Here is a 20,611-nt window from a genome sequence, read left to right as displayed (position 1 = left end):
AACACCATTGTGGAACTTGCAGCAGCTTCAGGGCTGGGGATAACACCAAAGAACCATAGAGTGTGCTAATAAAGCAAGTTTTCCTCACTGCCTCAGCTAAGGAGAGCTGCTTGTACTTCATACTGACTTAGAAAGGACAGCTAAAGGGAAAAAATAATGAAAATACTGAATGTATATTCAGTAAATACTGAATTACTTACATTTGAGAGGAAAACAGAAGTAATGAGGAAAGCAGAAAGGTTTTTTTATTTTAACTGGAGAAGTGCATGAGTTTATTAAGACTAAAAGCAACTCTTTTTTTTTTTTAATCCAGCTAAAATTATTGATATAAATAGGCTGTAATAAGCTATACTAGATACAATGTAAATGGGATTTAAAGGCAGAATGTTACAGAGACAGAAAGCTGGAAATATGAAGATAACTAATTCTTCAAATATATTAAATGCAAGAAGGCTACACGTTGCTTTCCTTGGTGTATTGATTCTTATAGTTGATCTTGCATTGACTGAGCTGAACGCAAACACTTTTAACACAGAAACAGTATTTTACACTTGAAGGCATATCCTCAAATAGACAAGTTCTGCACAAATGCATGTAAACTGGACTTAAAACCAGAGAGTTCTAAAAAAGAACAGAGACCCTGGTGCATACTTTGACTTTATCTACAGTGGCTAAATATCTGTGTTCTCCCTAAGTGTGCAAAATGGTGCATGCAATACCACATGAGCGATCAGAGTAAGAGCAGCAGGAAAGTGCCACTTCATTGCATGTGCCTTAGTCATGGTAATTCTGTACAGGGTGTGTACCAACACATAATAAAAAGCTTTGTCAAAAGTCACTGATCTACTTTGAGTGGGAGGCGGAGTAAAAAAAAGGTCATTTCAGACAGCTTAGTGGGACACTTGTTCGTAAGAGAGGTGACCTTTGTGAAGCAGATTCTTCAGCATGATACCTCTTAAGGTGAGGGGAAATCATCATAGTGGCTTCTGAAAACTTTGCTCCACTCCAGTGGATTTTCTCATGCTGTCAAGGACTCTCAACAGCACTCTGAGACCGAGTTAAATTTGGGTGCAATGAAATATTTGCCTATCTAAACCCCAGTAGACCTGCATGATCAAACACATAAATTGTTCTAAGTGGAAATTACACTATGGAGATCAACACCATGAAGAATATCAAGAGGCTATTCAAATGGAAAACTCTCCTCAACTCTGTTGTGCTTTGCACTTAGCACCTTCCTTCTCAGGAGCTCAAAGCTCTTAGTCTGCTAATACTAGTGAATTTAGCCTCACACCATGCAGTGAGGTAGGTGAGCTTCCCCCCATTTCGCAGATGGGAAAACTGAGGCAGAACTCTGAAGTGACTTGCATAAGGTCCCACAACTTGTCAGTGGCAAAAACAGGAATATATTTTCAGAAGTCCAGATCCCAGACCTCTGTCAGATTTAAGTCCCTCCCTACTACCACAAAGCAAGCAATACATGCAATCTTTACTCCTCCTCCTGCTGCCATAGTCCTGCTGACACAGAGGAAGTGAGTGATTTTTCCTGATTGAATTCCCGCTTTCTTTGGCAAAAAGCACCTGGTTCTGTCAAAGTGCTGTATTATGCTCTTTGCAGACGCATTTCTTCTGAGGCACAATAGAAAAAACATGGCTTCCCCATGGCAGGGAGACTGTACAGGTCCAAACAGAGTCTTTATTTCTTGCAGAAGACCTGCTGCTTGGCATTCTTCACACGTTGCTCCTCCTTCAGGTTCTTCTGCCGCACATGTTTGCTGGAGATGTTCTCCACGTGTTCTGAGGGGAACCAGCCTCTCTCACGGTCTGAAAGTTTTACCCCTTCCATCCATCCTGTGGTGTGGGGAGAAACACAACATGAGGCAAAAGAATCACAATTTTATTTCCATTCTTCCCCAAAAGCCCCCTCCAACAAGGCCCTAAGAGCAAAGGAGGAGATCCCCTTTCAGATTCCAAATAAAGCATCCTAATGGAGAGTCTCCTTGTCCTCTCAATCCAACACTTTAAGGCAGCCATTGCTCATTCTGCTCACCATCGTTGCTGTACTGCATAACCATGATGATATCTGCCTTCTCCAAAGCCAGCTCATCATTTTCCCGAGCCTTGTAAGTCTTTATGCATTGAACCTGCGGTGCATCTAAAGGGGAGGAAAGATCATACTGGTGTAGGAGAAAGCAACAGTAAACCTGTGTGCATCAGATACAGAGGAGGTGGGGAATAGGGTACTGCCCAAACACTAAAGGGCAGAGAACCAGAAGGGACAATACAGGCCTTCATCTAATATGAGGAGTTAAAATAGGTAAAATAACTGGCACAACCTGGCACTGAGGGAAAACCCACGAGTATCTTCTTTATTTACAAAAAACCCTCAAGTATTGTGCCTTGGAATCATTCTGGGATGTTCCACCTCACAGTGAATGTGACTCCCCTGAGCCAGCCCACCCCCATTGCGGGGGCAGCAGAGCAGACTCACCAGGGCATTCCAGGAGGTCTGGTTCTCCCCGTGGAGGAGCCAAAGCAGAGATCCACCTCAGCTTCTCACTGCTGGAAAACATCACAGGATTCAATGTGAGGGACAACAGTCTGGTGACTGACATGGGAGGGGGTGTTTGCTCACAGGAGGGGCTTCAGGGGGTACTCTGGGGAAATGGAGAAAGGGGATGGGAAAAGGCAAAAATTCCCATTTTTGGTATGACATAATGTGGAAGTATTGCGTGAGCAGTTGTGATGAGAGAGAAGGAAGGTGCTTCATAAGGAAATAGTTATAGCAAGGGGATGTTTTTCAAGACCTCTGCTCAGCAGCTGCATTTGGTATGTCAGCATTTGGGTAGCTGAGGGACAATCATCAGGCTCCGTCCTAGGAGATGTCTGGTAACGGGATATGTTGAGGGCAACCTTGAGCTCTTACTGTGTGTCTGTCCGAAACAAAAACTCCACTCTCTTTCCCTGGTAATTCTGAAGCAGGAAGAGACGGAAAACGTTTTTGTTTGCTCCGTGGAGTTTCATCTCACACTTCTCCCCACGCACATCTGAGAAAGCGGCGTGGTCGAACACGACGAAACGTCCACCCCTGCAGGGAAAGGCGAGGAGCAAAACAAGCTGTGAGTTTTAAGGTGATGAGGGTTACAAAGTGAGTCCATGTTATTTTGTGAGGTCAGGAAAGTAAAAAGCTTTTAACGAGTCTTCATTTGCCTCAGACACGTCAAGTGTTATTCTTGCTATAAGTCTCAGAAGGCCAGAGAAGAGGGGATTTTATGAAAAGGATAAAAATAATAAGCTCTGTCCTGTCAGAATTTAATTTGGTAGCTTACAGCTTAGAAGCAAAACCCCCACCCCTAAACCCCCAGCACAGTGAAACAACTCTCATGACAAACCAGCGATTTGCACATTCACTGGTCTTCATACTGTCCTGTAGGAAGAAATCATTTACCAAGTAAAACTAGAATAAATGGTTATTATTAAAGTGTTTCACATTATAGAGATGGAAAGGTGGAATAGAAGTGTTGCACTAGGGACCACAAGCTATCTTTTTATATTATCGTATGTTGTAATTAGGAGTTGGGACTATCAATTTCCACATACTTGCATGATACTCACATCAGGTTGGGATAGGAGAGTGCCTTGACAAAGGCTGCCACTTGCTGGCAGGCAGAGGGAAAGGACTCTGTCACCAAAGCACAGACCCCAAAAGAGACAGGTATTAGAAGGGGCAGCAAGAATTGTGTTGAAGCACTCACTCCTTCGGCCGAGACAGGAGCAGGCAGTCATTGAAAAGGTGTAGGTAGATGGGCCGGGTGGTGACTTTCCATTTTGGACTTAGGTTGTTGAAGTCCAGTGCTGTCAACTCACCACACTTCACAAGTCTCCTCGACTGTGAGATGAGTGGGAATATCTGCAGGACAGAAATGAACGTTTACGTCAAACACGTACAAGCAAATGAGTGTCCGTGAGCTTTGGATTTGCATTTTTGCCTTTCTCTTGAGGAAATGTTTCAACTCTCCAGTTGGAGAGGTGCAAGTCGTGGTAGGCACCTTTATTTGAAGGTTGACATGAGTGACTGGGTCAGGGAAGCACTGATGAAGAGGTGGTTCAACAGTTCTGTGTATATCGGAGAGGAGAACAAGGAGAAAGTGCAAGTGGCTTTGTGAGGAAAGGCAGAAAATACATTAGGCTGGAGCAAGGCCCAGGGAATGGATGAGCTCACCTTGCACTCAAATTCAATCTTCTGGCTGAGGTAGATCAGCTCTTCAGTGCTCTTCATGCGCTGGACATTTTCATTGCAGTCCTTGATGAGCTGCAGAGGAAAAGAGACCATCAGTGAGGTGGGAGCAGTGGGATCAGTACGACTCCCAGCCCTCAGGAGTCAGCATAAGTGACAATCCCTTAGGCATCCTCCTGCAAAAGAAGTATAGAATAGAATCACAGAATATGCTGAGTTTGAAGGGACCCACAAAGATGGATTCCAGCTCCTGGCCCTGCACACGGTACCTCAAGAATCCTATCATGTGTCTGAGAGTGTTGTCCAAACACTTTCTGAACTCTGGCAGGCTTGGGGCCATGACCACTGCTCAGGGTTCCAGTACCCAACCATCCTCTGGGTAAAGAAACTCTTCCCAATGTCCAACCTAACCCTCCCCTGACACAGCTCCAGCCGTTCCCTCGGGTCCTCACAGAGCAGAGATCAGTGCCTGTGCCTTCACTGCCCCTCGTGAGGAAGCTGCAGATGCTGTGAGGTCTCCCCTCAGCCTCCTCTTCTCCAGCTGAACAAGCCAAGTGACCTCAGCCACTCCTCACATGGCTTCCCCTCCAGGCCCTTCACCATCTTTGTGGCTCTTCTTTGGACACTGATAGCTTTAGATTCTTCTTGTACTGTGTCACCCTAAATTGCCCACAGGACTCGAGGTGAGGCTGCAGCAGTGCAGAGCAGAGTGAGTATTTTTCCAAGTGAGCATTCTAAGCCTCTCTACACCTACAGTGATCACCCTTCTTTCTTAAGGAAGTTATTCTTTAGATGAAATCTCTGTGGCAAGCATTGCTTTAACTTTGGGATACTGGGGGGGAACACTAGAGACATTCATTGCATGATGCTGTACAGATTTTAGATAACAAGTTGTCCCAGAAGACTTTAAATCTTGCCTCTGTAATAAACAGGACAGAAGAGGGGACGCAACAGAGCAATGCCCTGTTTTCATTTAAAGAAGGATTTTCTTGCAAGGACTAGGATGGGAGTTGATCATTAATTAGAGACAAAAGTAAGGAACACAAAGGGCTGGTTAGGAGACTGGAAAAAGTGAGTCCTGAAAAAAGTAGTTTGGTATCACTGGTGCCAGTTCAGTTGCATCCCAGCTGACTCCTGCTTTAGTGTTTTCTGCTCACAGCTACCACTGCACATGAACACACTAATTTGTTATGTATGAGGATCAGTGACATGGGCCCTCAACAAGGGGGAGGATCAATTAAAAGGATTGGGCCACATCTGTGTGATGCTGCAGAGAGTCACAGAATATCCTCAGTTGCAAGGAACCCATGAGGATCATCAAGTCCAATTCCTGACTCTACACTAGGCAAACTGCAAGTTAAACCATGTATCTAAGAATGTTGCCCAAACACCTTTTGAACACAATCAGGCTTGGGACCGTGATCACTCCCCTGGTGAGCTTGTTCCAGTGCTTACCACCCTCTCTGTGAAGAACTTTATCCTAATATCCAATCTGAATTTCCCATGACACAGTGTTAAGCCATTCCCTTGCATCCAGAGAGAAGAAATCATCACATCCCTCTCCTCTCCCTGTCGTGAGGAGGTTGTAGACAGCAATGAGGTCACCCTCAGCCTCCTCTGAGCTGAACAAACCTAGTGTCCTGTCACTCCTCCTAAGTCTTGCCCTCTTAGTTCTTTCACCACCTTTGCTGCCCTCCCTTGGACAAATTCTAATATTTTTACTGCTGAGCCCAACATTTTTGACTTGTATTATTGGTACCATCAACCAAAGCCCCCAGAGCCCTTTCTGCAGGGCTGCAGGAAGAGTTGGCAGCCTTACCTTTTCAAGTGCATCGTAGGCCTGCGTTGCTTGCACTTCCTCCTCAGACCCAGGTCGAGTTCTTTTCAGGATATTCTGTGTGAGAAAAGATGCTTTTCATAATTCACACAGGGAAAGCTGGACCTAAGTATCAGTGAAGTGTAGGAGAAATAAGGGAACACCAAGATACCAGTCTCAAGGGAAACTAAAGCAGAAGTAGGTTATGACATATGGAGTTAACAAGGCCAAAAATTTGAGATGCAGAATGTCACTGGTAAGTCGCATTGAACAGGATATTCCTGAAAAACTAAACTGTATTAACTATCACATAGAAGTTACATGGCATAGGAAGCAACCACTAACTCAAGCACAAATGGTTTTATGCACAGAATTGTCCCTTTCTCTTGTTAAAAAGAGGCTCAAATACACAGAAAAAAGAATTTCATAGAAAGAGCTCAAAATTAATTTATTAGGGACTTGCTGGTTCCCTGTCTGGAAGGCTCCTATTAGTCAGCCATGGCAGGCAAAGAGGAGAGACAGGCTGCTTTCCAGAGGGCAGCCAAGGAGCCCTTGCTTTATTTTTCTAGCAGAAAGCCAAAAAAGCTCAATAAAATGTAAATCAACATGTTCTGAGAAGACTCCATACATTATTTATCAGAGTACAAATAAAGTAGTGTTGCAACACAGTCCTAAACAATATACAAACTGCACTACTTCATGCAGGCATATCCAGTATATCCACATATCCAGCTCATGGTGCTGGCCTAGTGCACAGCAGGCACTTGTACCATGACACATGGGTTTGCTTTTGCAAAGGCATATTCACAAAGCACACAACAGAATGGCTTTAGAGCATCTTGCCAAACTTGGCACAGATGCAACATGAAGGGCAGTGTGCAGTGTTTCCACCTGGTGCTTGGAGCCACCTCGTGTTTATGTGACTTTCAGACTTGACAAAGGATCAGCTTAGAAACATAGAATCATTAAGGGTGGAAAAGACCTCCAGGACTGAGTCCAACCTTTGACCTGCTCAACTAGACCAGAGCACTGAGTCATTTCCTGAACACCTCCAGGGTCAGTGACTCCACCACCTCCCTGGGCAGCCCCTTCCAATGCCTGACCACCCTTCTGTGAAGAAATTCCTCCTGATGTCCAACCTGAACCTCCCCTGGCGAGGCTGTTTCATTTCATCCTGTCATTTGTTACCTGGGAGAAGAGCCCGACCCCCACCTGGCTACAACCTCCTCCAGGTAGTTGTAGAGAGTGAGAAGGTCCCCCTTGAGCCTCCTTTTCTCCGTCCTGAGCCTCCCCAGCTCCCTCAGCTGCTCCTGGACATAGCTTGAGGGAAACTTGGTGGAAACCTGAGGGAAACCTGAGGGAAAGCAGAGAATCCCCACAGTTACCTGTAGGAGGAGCTTGAGTCGAGTGATGCGCTGGAAAGGGAGGATGAGGAAGGATTTAAGTGAGAGGCGCTGGCATACTGGATCACTTTCCAGTCTCTCCAGGACTTGCTGGAACCCTGCATTTCCATTTCTGTGGGAGTGGTAAAGAAAAAAGACATCCAGGCATCAGAGTAAATAAATAACCTCCTTAGTATCAGATTTCAGTGAATGTTGGAGAACTCCCAACAGTCAGGGTTTGTTCCTGGGGCAAGAGATGTCAAGAGACTGCACCACTCTGATGAAGAGCAGGTGTGGGTTTGTAAAAGCTACAGGATGGCAGTACAGCTGTTACTATATCTTTCCTCTTTCTGTCACAGCCCTCTTGAATAAAAGGCAGAAGTGACATCTGCATTTCAATTCTTCTATTAGTACTACACCTTTCATGGAGACAGTGGTGGTTTGTATTCTTTCCTTACACTGAGTGATTCAGCTTCAGGGGCTGTGTTCAAGGTCTGGAAACAGCTGCTTCCCATTCCTTGCTACTCTTGAGGGCAGCTGCCTTCCTCCCTTAACATCTTTCTTACATTCCTAGACACAGCCACTGCCTTCCAGTTGTCCATGTTGGGCAATAGCAGTTAAATGACTAAAGGTATGAGAGTGGTACCAGCCTCCTGAACAGACAAGCCCATATCCTTGAAGAGCTGGGAAAAAAGGTTGTAGGTCCAGTAGTCGTTGTCCTGGACAATATCCTGGAGGTCCTTTATGTGTGGAACTGAGCCTTCCCTGAAGGGAATCAATTGTGAGACTAGATCTCTCCCAGGCAGCAGCACCCAGAGAGCGTGCCTGAATAGGCTGTTGGGAACACTGCCTTCTCCTGGAATCACTGTAGCTTCACTGGAATGGGGTGGTTATGAAGGGAAGCAGTGCAGAAGTGGCAAGGAAACCTTACCCAGGACCAGGCCCATGCCTGATTAATGACTGGCTGTGCCACTCACTGGGTACACAAGAGTAGGGTGGGAGATGTTCCACTCCATCACCTAAAGCAAGAGAGCCTGATGGTGTTCTCTGGCCTCAGGATTTTCAATCCATTTTAAAAACCCCTGGATAGCTGGCTTAAGCTTACTGACAGCAGCCATGGTCTTTTAGTTAAAGAATCACAGAGTGGATGAGGTTGGAAGTTTCACATGAAATTATCACTTTCTGGTTCTTAACAGTCTGGAAACCACAGACTGAAAACCATTATGCTGGGCAGTCATTTTTGCTCTCTTCAGCAGAGGGCAGACGGAGAACAGCCTGCAGCTGGATCACATATTAATCTTTTCCTCTCCAATGCGATGGGAGAAGAGCCTGCAGCAGCTCTGTCCTGCTATCCCAAATGCCACTGAAGGGAAGAAGGTCCCTCCCTGTCCTTCTGGGGGTGTGGTGAGAGCAGCCTGTAGTCAATAGCCAGTACCTGCAGTGCTCCCCATCTTTGGAAAGAGTGAATATTTAAGGAAGTAAGAGGGGAGAAGAGTGCAACAGAAGAGAAAACTTACAGTAACCGCTGGAAGGTTTGCTCCTGGTATGTCTGGTTTGTTACATATGGAAGATACACCCTGCGGAAGTCCGGGGCATGTTTCAGAGCCACGTCACACACATGGAAGGTAAACATGTCCTCCTCAAACTTCTCCTCCAAGTCAAAGAGGAAACTGCAGCACATGGATGTGGTGGCATGAAAGGAGAGGGAAACATCAGTGTCATTGAAGTAAAGCAGGAATGGCCTCAGTCCTCCAAAACCCTGTCAGCCCATAGATAAGCACAAGACAGCTTTGTACTTCTAGAGAGCATAATGTCTGTAGACAATGACTATTTAGGGCTTGGAGTCAGCAAGGAAAAAGCAGAGGCAAAAGCCCTCTATTCGTGAGAGCTCATTCTTCTAACACATGGTCAGCAACCAACTGAAAATTAAGAATAATCACCAGAATAATCCCACTGGTAGAATGTAAAAAGGTAGCAGCAACCCTTACTAGCTTACTGATATGCCAAGCCAAGCCTTGCAGGAGGAAAAGCAGGACAGAATCCTACAACATACAGGATTCCTTGCATGTGGGGTCATGTCCACATTTTCATGACTTATGCTCAATTGATTCACATTAGTTTCTGTCAAATGATGGCTGTAACTTAGATCTCCCCCCCCTTCTTTTTTTTTCTTTTTTTGGTCAGGGCTCATGCAGCTGCCTCTTTGTCTTGTATTTGGCAGGAGCTGGTTTGAGACAGGGTCTGCTTAGTCAAGTTTAATTTTAGCTGAAGCCAATGGCACGTGGGTACCATTTTGAACACTTTGATCTCTGTGCACCATTGAGCCACAATATCTGGGACTCAACACCAGGATTTACATCACCCAAAAAGGCAAATGTTCCTTTCAAGGCAGTGCTGTTACATCATCACAAAGTGCTGTGTGTGTGTATCTCCCCTGAAGGTCAGTGAACACGGAGGGGAGGAGTGAGAAATGTTACTGATGGAAATGCTGGGAAGTATCCTGTGCCTATTAGTCCTGGAAGCAAAGGCCCACATCTCACCTGGCACTGACATCGCGCACGTCGGAAAGGCGGGAGAAAAGCCACTGGCGCTCCTGGTTGGTGAGCATGGCCTGGAGCTCTGCCGATCGCTGGAAGTGATCCACTGCCACATTCAAACTGCGCAGGTAGGAAGCCTCAGATATTATCAACTCAAACTTGGCCTTGGGAGATAAGGGAGCACAGCATCAGTAGACTGCACAAGTCTGTGAGGAATCTTACGGGGAGGAGACTGAAGAAAACCTTCCAGCACGTAATTACAGAAGAGAGGCTTTAGAAATGAAAGGCAAGTGTGCCGCTACATATAGTGCTTCTTTATAGTCCTTCTTTACAAAACAGACTTGTGGCATGACTTAAAAACAAAAACTTGCTCTCATTTTATCTCCCCTTAACACCACTTCCACAAGGTTCCCTATTTTACATGCTCCCATGAAGTCGAGCATCTGTACCATCCATGTTTTTCTCCATCACATCTCCCATGCTGTTGTTTTCACCTCTTTCTCTATGTCCTCCCATCCACTGCTCAGTTCCTCTTATTTTCCTTACCCAGTTTCTCTGCACCATTTTGTTGAACCCACTCATCTTCCTATTCCCTCTCAGCCCTGCAGCTCACAAAGGTGAATTTTGTAAGCTAACACTCTACCAAAGGAAATACAATTTACTGTAGGTTTATTAACATCTCTCAAGAGTTTATGTGTGGGAGAATGCTGCAAGTCTACTTTGATATGCTCTTTTGCATTGAACATGCTCAGAACTCTTTATCTTGTTCCCATTTCCCCATGTCTGTTTCCCTGAAGTTACTGATACGGTCAAGAGTCTGTCCTTCAGTGCTGCTTTCTCTACAGTTTGGCACTTCAGCACACATACTGGTAGCACAGCCCCATAGTGCTTGTAGAGGTGACCTCTGCATTCAACCACCTGCATTCCCACATCACGGTTTTTGCTCTCTGCTTTATCCCCCCTTCAGGAGACTCTTTCTGGACTACAGACCATCCATTTATCTTGTTCCATCTGTCCCTTACCTCTTGCAGCCTCTGCTCCTCGCGGGACATATTGAGCAGCATTCTGCTGCCCCGGATCATGGGGATGTCCTGCCAGAGGGATGCATTGGATGAGACTGACAGACGTTGCAAGTACGAGTCCGGGGGAGACAGCACTTTCCTCCGTAGCCTCGGGGAGCTTGGGAAACTAGACTCTATATCCTCTGGATAATCCACTCTCTTCTGGCTTTGAATGGCCTTGTTCAGAACCACATCACTGTACTCCTGATACAGCAATCTTGCTGTGAAGACAGACACATACATTTATCCTTTCTGTAGCAGCTACTTGCCCTCTGCTTCAACCTGGAGGAAACTCTGTTCTGTCTCAGATTGGGGCAGCCAAATTCAAGGGAACACATTTTGCTGTAAGCAAAGCTCACCAGCTGCCCCAGTGTACTGCAGGACTCTGAGTTCACTGACTCCAGTAGTCTTCCCTGCTACCATATGGCAGGAGTCCCTCTCCTTTGTGCTCACTGCCAGGGTGAGAGATGAAGCAGGAGAGGGGTGGCAGAAGGTACTTACAGGAGTTGATCAGCTTGGAGTGCCGGCGTTTGAAGTTCTCTGTTGTGTCTGCAGGTTTCTTCTCTCTGTTAGGGAATAAGGATTTCAAAACAAAGAGTGAATGAAGAGCACAGTACCAGAGATGGCTTATCCAAACCTCAGAAACTGGTCTGTCACAACAAGGACCTCTCTCTTTCCAACAAGCTCAAGTTCCACATGCTCTACTTAACAAAGGGCAAAGTTTGGCTTGATGGAACCACTGGCCTTAAGGCACAGAAATACTTCTGCTGCAGTGGGGTCCTCTTCAAGAGGGGAGACTGAAGCACAGGCCTAAGGCATTTATTTACGGTTTTCTTCTCCTTATCATCAGCTTTGGTAACTCAGAAACAATGGAGTGTGTCAGGTGTCTGTGCTGCACAGAGATGGGGGTAAATTCTAAGGGGCCTTTGAGAGACTTACCGCAATATAACTGTTTCTGAGCTGACTGGTGGCTCTCTGTGTGCCTTGTGAGCTTCTTCCTCTGAAGGAACAGAAGAAACTTCTGTATATAAGACAATTAGAAAGTAAACACATAAGTCCATTTTTAGAGTGAAGCTACAATCCAAATGATTCACAGACACCACTTACCTGTACCCCACCTAAGTGTCAGTCTGGAGCTGGAGTACAGGTGCCCTTGTGACATTTATTTCTGGGTCAGAAGCATTCTAGTTTTAATAATCCTTGCCACTGCTTACACTTAACATCTGTGAGCCACATCTATTTCTCACACAAAGACAAAGGCTGATGCTTTAGGCTGTGACAGTAACCCTGAGAGCTTCTGTCTCCAGTTGTCTGAGCAAAGACACTGCCTGCAGGCCCTATTTGGTGCAGTCTTTACCTTTTCAGATCAATGGACCCAAAGTCACTAAGCAGGTCTGAAGGTCCCAAGACTTTCTTTTGTAGATGTTGAGCCCCAAAAACCCTCAGTGACTCTGGGGCAGAAATGCTGAATGTCTAACAAAATCACTCCTGTGAAGAGTCTTAAAAGGGATATGGCCTGACAATGAATGTTGTAATCCAGTTCTCACATTTATATGTGGGCATTCAAAACTGCTGCTTGAGTCATCTGTTTATGTCAAATGCAGAAAGTATGGCTTTTTCTTTTGGTTTGTGAGGGATTTAATCAAATAAGGTGTGGAGAAATTCTAAATATAAATTCATTGGAAGCAGAAGGGGGAAGAAAGCCCAAAGACTAGGCTGCAGGTATGGGCTGGAGGAAAGACAGTACCATTGCCTTGAATGTTTTAAAATTCAGAACCAAGAATTTACAAGTCAAACACACGAACAAGTTTGATTCAAGTTCTGCCAAACCTTTTATACCCCTCCACACTCCCCTCCTTTTCCTCTGTGCCAAAAATCCAGCATGTTAAGGAGCTTGAAAAATAAACTAAGCAAGAGTTGAAAAGAAGCAACTATGTTTAAAGCTCATGTCAGATATAATAATAAAGAACAGACATGCATCCTGATAGAAGGTACTGTTTAAATGAGTTGCACAAGAGAAGATGCATATTTTCCACTTTGTGACATCAGTGATTGGATTCTATGCAAGCTGGGACCTTGGGTTTGACAAATTTGCTTTCTTATCTGTAACCTCAAATCCTGCCTTCACAGTAAAATCATGTTTTTCAGAAGGTCAGATTGGAACCTAAAAGTGTCAGTTGCAAAATAAAGGGAGGCAGTAAATAAACAAGTGATAACAGATATGGGCTGCTGAGGGTGTGTGCATGACTCTTCCTTACTGCTTGGAAAGGGGCTGTTACAGGGAGGGAAGAGCTGGGAAGGGGGAGCTCGGGACAGGACAGAACGGGCTGCATGGAATGAGGAATATGACCAGAAAGGCACAAGAGCAACACTAAGCTCTCAGCGCTCGTGCCTCTCTGTCAGACCGCCTGTTTAATTTAATCCTATGTTTTTGGGAACTGCAATGAGTTGGGGCAGTGGCAGGGAAGGGAAAGGGAAGAGAGGACTCACCCTGCAAGATGTCTGGTGGTACTGACATCCTCTTCAGGCCCTGGCGGTGCCAGTCCTTGCTTTTCACTCGGCGTCTAATCGGGTTCTCTTGGTTGGCTGCTGGCTCCTGTGCAACCACCCCCATCTTCTTCTTGTCTGGCCAACTTGATGATTTTTCCAAGGGTGCATGTTTGGCCACTTCTTCCTTTGGCTGATGTTCCCCTCCTTCCAGCCTTTGCTCGACCCTCCTCTCTCGTTCTGTTTTCTCTGTGACTGCCCGTGGAGTCTGGACGTGCTTTGTGTCCACACCGAAGATGCCTGAGGGTTGCTCCCATGGCAGCTCCTCTTCCTGGCAGGTCGTTCTGGTGGTTGGTGGTGATGGAGGGCTAAGCTGGAGAAAGTGGATTGGGTTGGTGAATGCAAGCATTGGAAGGAGCTGTGCAGAGTCTCTGCTCTTGGAGTCTGTGGATGCTAACAAGCCTTCCAACGAGGGCCAATTAGGGTGGTCAGGTGAGGATTTTCCACTTTCTATATCCATGTGCTGGTCTGCTGTTTCAGGACTGGTGTCAGAGCAGCCAACCAGCATTTCACTTCCAACAGCAGAAAAGCTTTTGGCCAACAAACTGACCCCTGAGTCATCGGAAGTCTCCGTATCGTGGGTACCTGAGTCACCGAGATCCCACTCCCCAGTTACTGGTACAAGGCCATCCTTCTCTGCTAGACTTTCTCCATCAGAAGCAGAGGCCACAGAGTTGGAATGGGACCCAGAGGCAGCAGTCTGGAGAGGATGGCTTATGGCAGGGTGAATGGCTCCTAACCTATTATGGTCCATAGCACAGTTGAGGTGTGGCCTGGAGTATGGTCCAGGAGCCAGTGGCTGGGAACATTCGGGGGCTGAAGGTGGGACAAGGTGATTTGCATTAAGTGCAGGGGCCTGAGCTTGAGTGGGCCTTTGGACATGGGAAGGAGGCTGAGGAAGCTGTTTGGCATCAGGCTCAGATACCAGAGGTAGGCTTGAGTGGGACACAGGGGACAGAGGTTGTTCTTCCTGGTTCACAGCAAGGACCGTATCTTCTTCAGAGGGCCAAGTTAGGGTGCTCAGGACACTGGAAATTCTGGATCCGAGCTCTTTTTGGTCTAAACTGCAGTCAGGCTGATCAAACAAAGGCATTTCTTGTGCTGTATGACCCACATTTGCTCCTGTTTCTTTTCCCTGCATAATGGCACTTTTTTCGGGGGAGTTCTGCTGAATTGTCTCTGGGTGGTTCAGGGGAGTGGAAGTCCTTCCTGGTGTTTGGGATGGTTCCAGAGGCCCTGCAATGCTAACCACAGACCTCCTATCCCCAGGAAGGCTCTCTTCTAAAGGAGGAGAGCTCGTGTATATTACAGAGAAAGAAGATGGGCCACTAAGGTCTTCATGAAAACCTTCCTTGGAAGTAAGGATTTCATGGAAAGCCTTGGCCTCCCCTGGATCTGTACTTAGAGCAGCAGTTTGCCCTGGTGTTGGGTCCCACACTTGTATGGGAGCAGCTTGGTTGGGTGGCTTCCCTGCAGAGTCTGGCAGCTCATTTCGGCTGGTGCCAGGACAGTCCTGGGGGGTCACAGAGGCTGCTCTGGCACCCTCCTTCTGTGGGCCAGACGGTGAAGCCACTGAGGTGAGCTCTGAGGGCAAAGCTGGAATGAAGTCCGGAAGCTCAGCTTTTCCTGTAGCGGGATGAGAATCTCTGGGATCAGGTGACTCCAAGTTATTACTACCAGAGGAAGGGTGTGCTGGAACAGAAGCCTCTGAGTTCTCTGCACCAGAAGGTGCTGCCACTCCTCCATGGAGAGGTGCCTCTCTTTTATCAAACCTCTGGACAGCTTTTCCATGCCCATCACTGTGCTCGTTCTCCCTGCCCAGTCTTGTCTTATCATCCCAGTGAGCTTCTCCAAGATCCTGAGCACCGATGGAAAAGCGGCCAGAGTCTTCTAGGTCTTCCGACTGGTCAGAGACACGGCATGTTTGTGGAGCTTCACCCCCTGGGTTCAGGTTATTCGAAGACAGAGAGCTGACAGCAGGTGCCTGACATCCAGAACCTGCTTCTGTGACACAAGCTTTCAGCAGCACATCTTCACCAGGATCCACACAGACAGGTTCCCCAGGAGGAAATGCTGATCCCCTTTGCTCAGCTAAGGAAACATTCTCCAAACCACACACATCCACCTTATACCTGGGAACAGAAGATATCTCTGACCCAAAAGCTGATGATAGAGCCTCTAGTTTGAGCTCTTCCTCCACTCTGAGCTCTTCCCTCTGCAATTGTTCCTGCCCATTTTGTTGCTTGTTTTTCTGATCTTTGGGCTCCAAAGATTTTCCTTCTTCTGGCAGATTCTGCTCTTTGCACTCTTTCTTCTCCTCTTCCTGCTGAAGTTCAGATGCTGCCTCCTCCTCTGCTGGCTCCTTATGCTGTGAAGCACTCACTTCCTCACTCCTTTTAGCAGTACTCTTTACTTGGAAGGCTCTCTCTGCTGAAGGGGCAGGTCTCCCCTCTGTTTTTCCATGATCATCTTCTAGATGAAGGCATTTGGAAGTAGGTGAGTTTTCTTTAGGAACCATTACTGTTCCCTGGTCTTTGACCATGCTGGCATTCCTTGTTTCACCAGTTATGTTTCCTTCTGCTTGTAGTGAACTTACTTGGCTGTCACATGTTAAGGTGGAAGACAACTGATGGGAAGAGAAAGACTCTGTATTCTCTTCCAAACTCTGGGGTGCTCTTAGGCTTTCCTTAACATCTTCAGAAGTGTAAGGTTTAGCTGTGTCTCCTACTGCTTCCTCTGATGTAGGCTGTTCGTCAGGTGCTGGTGCCACCTTTTTGCTGCTTTGCTTCTGCTCTGCAGCACCATCAACCTCCTGCAGAGAATCCTTGGAGATGTTATCCAGAAACGGTTTGCCCTTATAATGTCCCTCTGAAACAGTTTTACACACCAAAAAGCACTTAGGTGTCTCTCTCTGAGAGGAAATGGCATCAGCCAAAGAAGATTTTGGTTGCTGGGCTTGAGGGTCTGAGCCAGGAAAAGCCAGTTCTGCCTGGCATTGAGAAAACTCAGTGCTGAGGTTCACAGCCTGCAGGATGGGGCTGCCAGGGGCCAGCTCATCCTGAACCGTGCTGTGAGAGGAAAAGTCCTGGTTGCTTTCCAGGTCAGCTTCCTCTAATTGCTTATGTTTCAGAGAATAATCTAGTCCACCCTCCTCTAAAGGCATTTCTCCTTCCCATTCTGAGAGTCCCTTTTCAGGCTCTGCATCCCCCTGCTCTTGTTCCAGTCCTGCTGGCACTTCTTGCATAGGGTTAGAGGGTCTGCCCAGCATCTCTGCTGCTTTCCCTGGAGCAGAAAGGCAGTCCTCAGGAGTGCTGAGCTCTGCTCCCTGTGCAGAGCTCGACGGGCTGGTGCTCATTTTGGCTGGTGTGTGAGTGGCATGGTGCTCTCCTCCAACTGCTGTAGAATCCCAAGCTTCCCCAGGGGTGCTGCTGGCTCCTGGGGGAGTGGTGCCTCCCTCACTTGTTTCTTCAAACTCCATCAGTGACACATCCTGCTAAACAGAAATGCATTTTTCTGTTACTACAACAGAATGATACAATCAATCTAATTCACTGGTTCTAGTGCAGCTGAGAAAAAAACCAAAACCCAACCTGCATACCTAGTGGGTGATAAGAGTTGGGAAACAAATACGAAGACTGAGAGTAGGCAAGCACCTGAGGTAAGCTTGCAGTATGAGTAACACCAAAATAAAACCATATTTTGGTTATAAAACCATAAAAATACCTCTGGTGTCTTTTTAGTTTTACGTGCAACTCCAGGAAGTGACTTTGGTCAGAGAGGAGAGATGCTGATCTCTGCCATGGCTGCAGTGCAACTTATGAAAGGTGAGTTATCTCAGACCCAAAAGGGGATACCAGAAGGCATTCAGAGAACAAGAAAATTATCAAAAATCTCCACTAAGTTTTGTGGGGCCTCTTCTAGTTGAGTCTTAAAAATCTCTCTGATTTCAACAGGGAAAGGCCTGTTCTTTGGAGCTGATGCCTCTTTACAGATCTCTGTGTATGTCTGTGCAACACAGGACCTTATTGCAAATCATCACAGAAACTGATTAACAAGACATAGGAATGTAACAATTTGATTAACAAATAACTAGGACATGACACAAGACACAAGATATTTGAAGGCTGTAAACCACATGGGTTGAGAGGAGTAACTCTGGTATGTGTGGACATATCTGCAGACCACAAAGAGAAACTACATCATCATTTATGGAAGGAGGGGGAAATGCCATCGCAGGACTGCTGGACAGTTTCCCAAAGGATACAGTGGAATTTCCCATCCAGTATTGCATTTGAAGTTCAGACATGACAAAGCACTAGGGAATGTACATTTGGGATATGTCTGTGAAAAGAACGGAAGAATCTGATTCACCACTTTTATCTTTCTGCCTTCTACCTATGCCATGACCCACAATCCCTACCTGAAAAAACACGAGAAAGAGAGAAACCCTCACGGAGGTTTCCCTTTTCTTCTACCTTTGGGACATATTCTCTAGTGTTCCAGCCTGTCTTCTCTATTCTCTATCCCCTGCTTATCAGAAATGGCCTATGGAGTGCTGCTTTGGGCTGCCTCCCATACACTGGGTCCCCTTGCACACATACCAGAGCTTGCAATTTAGCCCTGAAGGATCTGCTGCAATGTGCAGCCACAGCCAGACTTCCCCCTGAATAAAGCTTCAGTGTACTCCTCCTTCACTCTATCTTAGAGGTGTTGAAGTTTCCAGACACAAATCCATAGTTCTGCATCTTTTGGTCAGAGAAACCATTTCACATTTCTTCAGGTAAAAGCCTGTCAGCTGTTAAGTGACCAAAAAAAAGCCCCAATGCCTGGCTCTGCCATTCACAAAGCTCAGGCAAAAAAGAGGTTCTCATTCTTCCTCAAAACAGACAACCAAATCTGTATACTTTCTCACTCTCTGGCATTCCTAATTTCCATAAGTTTTAAGACTAGCATTTTTGTCCAGAGTTTCACCTGCTGTTGTGGAGGGAGGGGGAATGTGTAACAATTTTAACTTGGGAGACTCAGAGATAAAGGAAATTCTCTGCATTGAAAGAGAAATCTTTGAGATCAACAGTGATTTCCTTGTGCTAGAGTGGCTCTATAGTCACAAGTAACAACCTCTGATCCCACACAGAAAGTAAAAGCAGTAAGGGCATAATTACATCTGAACTAATTGTCCCAGTTAGCTCCATGGCCAGGGCACGCCTGGCCTGAAAGCTGGTTTAGCTTCTATTTTCCCTTACGTCAAGTGAAACAGAACATCTGCTCTGAAAGCAATGAGCACGTGCTCTGGAGACAGAACTGAAGCATTAGATACACCTTAATCACAGGGACTGTCATCACAGAATTATAAAATGGCTTGGATTGGAAGGGACCTTAAGGATGATCACTTTTCAACCCCCCTGCCATGGGCAGGGACAGCTTCCACTATCCCAGGTTGCTCAGAGCCCCATCCAACCTGGCCTTGAACATACCCAGGGATGGGGCAGCCACAGCTTCTCTGGGCAACCTGTGCCAGGGCCTCCCCACCCTCACAGGGAAGCATTTCTTCATAATAGCTAATCTAAATCTCTCCCTTTTTGGTTTAAAACCATTCCCCCTTGTCCTATCACTACCGCCCCTGTAAAAAGTCACTCTCCTTTGTTTTTGCAAGCCCCCTCAGGTACTGGAATGGGCTCTAAGGTCTCACCCAGAGCCTTCTCTTCTCCAGACTGAACAACCCCAACGCTTTAAAAAAAAAAATTAGGAAAAAATTGAGTTAATTCATCAGTTAACTTTGTTCCTGCATGTTTTTTCTCATGTAATCTTTAATTTTTGTTTATATTGAAAATACAGTCCTCCTTGCAAAACCAGGCCAAAACTGGGATGTTTCCACAATTTGGATTTTCCCCTTCCAAGTGGTGAGTAGTTGTAAATAGTTATAATTTCAACAAACAGTATATTTCAAAGACATATGTCCATTCAGGAAATTCCCACAGGGCTTCCACCACATCTTACTGCTGTCAGCTGGTACTGAACTACTTGGGTGCTGCTAAACAGTCTTTTGAAACCCGTGGGAAGCTGTAGGACAGTCAGGAAGAATCTCCAGCACAGACACAAGAGGGTTTGGCAGAGCACAGATAGCAGCAGGGTCATAAACTTGTGAACGACCACCTTGTCCAAGGCAGGATCAACTTTAACGTCCCCAACAGGTACAATTAAATGTACCCCCTCCTTTAACAAAGGTTTCACAATGGCATCAGATCACTCTTGTGCTCCAATGCTCTCAGCATTCCTGGCTACCTCACCTGAGTCTCCCCTGCTACACAACCAGAAAAGTAACACTCGTCACGCCTAACAGAGACAGTTTCCAAAAACGGATTCCCCAGGAGCAGGGAGACTGTTTAGGGATTCAGGTAGTCTTGGACACAAGCTTATGGCTAAGGAAGGTCTGCTACTACTAAAGACAGGATTGCTCATAAAGGCCTGAATAGTAAGACCCTCAAACTCAAGCCCACACTCTGTGAGGGGCAGAAGAAGTCTTACTCACTCTGCTGATGTACACAACACTGAATATCCTCTTATTAAGCTTAAAAGCCCAGTTTCCACTTCCATGGCTCTGTTGCAAGGGATTTGGACAGGTGAAAGGACAAGTTTAAAGCTGCATTTGGAGCAATTCCATGATAATACTGGGAGACAGGGTAGAGGGAGGTGCACAGCACATCAACACTGGAAGCTGCCAAGTGAGATTTGTCTCATCATATTACTGCCAGGTGTTTTGCACACCTCAGGGAGAGCAAGAGAGAAGCTTTGGGAAGTGAAGCAAGAGAAGGAGCAGGCAAACCTTCTGCAGAGACAGTGGGGGAGGAATTAAGCATCTAGTCAGGGAAACAGTTAAGCTCCTGCTTGAAGGCTGGGTGCACCATAGCAAAAGACACAGATGTCTGGAGTAAGGATTTCATGGAGATGGAAGAGGAAATAATAAAACAAGACTGACAGCACCTGCAGTCTATATACAAGAGCCCCAGTAATTACCAGAAGAGAATGCCTAC

At 46.2% G+C, this 20,611-nt stretch overlaps 1 protein-coding gene across 4 annotated transcripts in view; it reads right to left on the bottom strand.

Annotated features, from left to right (window-relative positions):
* Positions 1-220: 220 nt before the first annotated feature.
* Positions 221-20,611, bottom strand: part of ARHGEF5 (Rho guanine nucleotide exchange factor 5) — a 36,443-nt gene continuing 16,052 nt past the window's right edge. For 2 of the 4 annotated variants that reach the window (XM_064654287.1, XM_064654285.1), the window contains exons 2-15: positions 13,524-17,070; positions 11,973-12,054; positions 11,535-11,599; positions 10,995-11,254; positions 9,976-10,136; positions 8,953-9,105; positions 7,439-7,568; positions 6,057-6,131; positions 4,223-4,312; positions 3,756-3,910; positions 2,927-3,088; positions 2,492-2,562; positions 2,051-2,155; positions 221-1,851 (exon numbers count right to left, since the gene is read on the bottom strand). In XM_064654287.1, coding sequence (XP_064510357.1) covers positions 1,697-1,851; positions 2,051-2,155; positions 2,492-2,562; positions 2,927-3,088; positions 3,756-3,910; positions 4,223-4,312; positions 6,057-6,131; positions 7,439-7,568; positions 8,953-9,105; positions 9,976-10,136; positions 10,995-11,254; positions 11,535-11,599; positions 11,973-12,054; positions 13,524-17,058 — 5,199 coding nt within the window. In that variant the 5' untranslated portion in view covers positions 17,059-17,070 and the 3' untranslated portion in view covers positions 221-1,696. Of the gene's footprint in view, positions 1,852-2,050; positions 2,156-2,491; positions 2,563-2,926; positions 3,089-3,755; positions 3,911-4,222; positions 4,313-6,056; positions 6,132-7,438; positions 7,569-8,952; positions 9,106-9,975; positions 10,137-10,994; positions 11,255-11,534; positions 11,600-11,972; positions 12,055-13,523; positions 17,074-20,611 lie in introns of all 4 variants that reach the window. The other 2 variants (XM_064654286.1, XM_064654284.1) reach the window with 1 other exon arrangement.

This window comes from Pseudopipra pipra, chromosome 5 (genome assembly GCF_036250125.1).
Source record: "Pseudopipra pipra isolate bDixPip1 chromosome 5, bDixPip1.hap1, whole genome shotgun sequence".
Classification (NCBI taxonomy): domain Eukaryota; kingdom Metazoa; phylum Chordata; class Aves; order Passeriformes; family Pipridae; genus Pseudopipra; species Pseudopipra pipra.
This window is presented reverse-complemented; position numbering and strand designations above follow the sequence as displayed.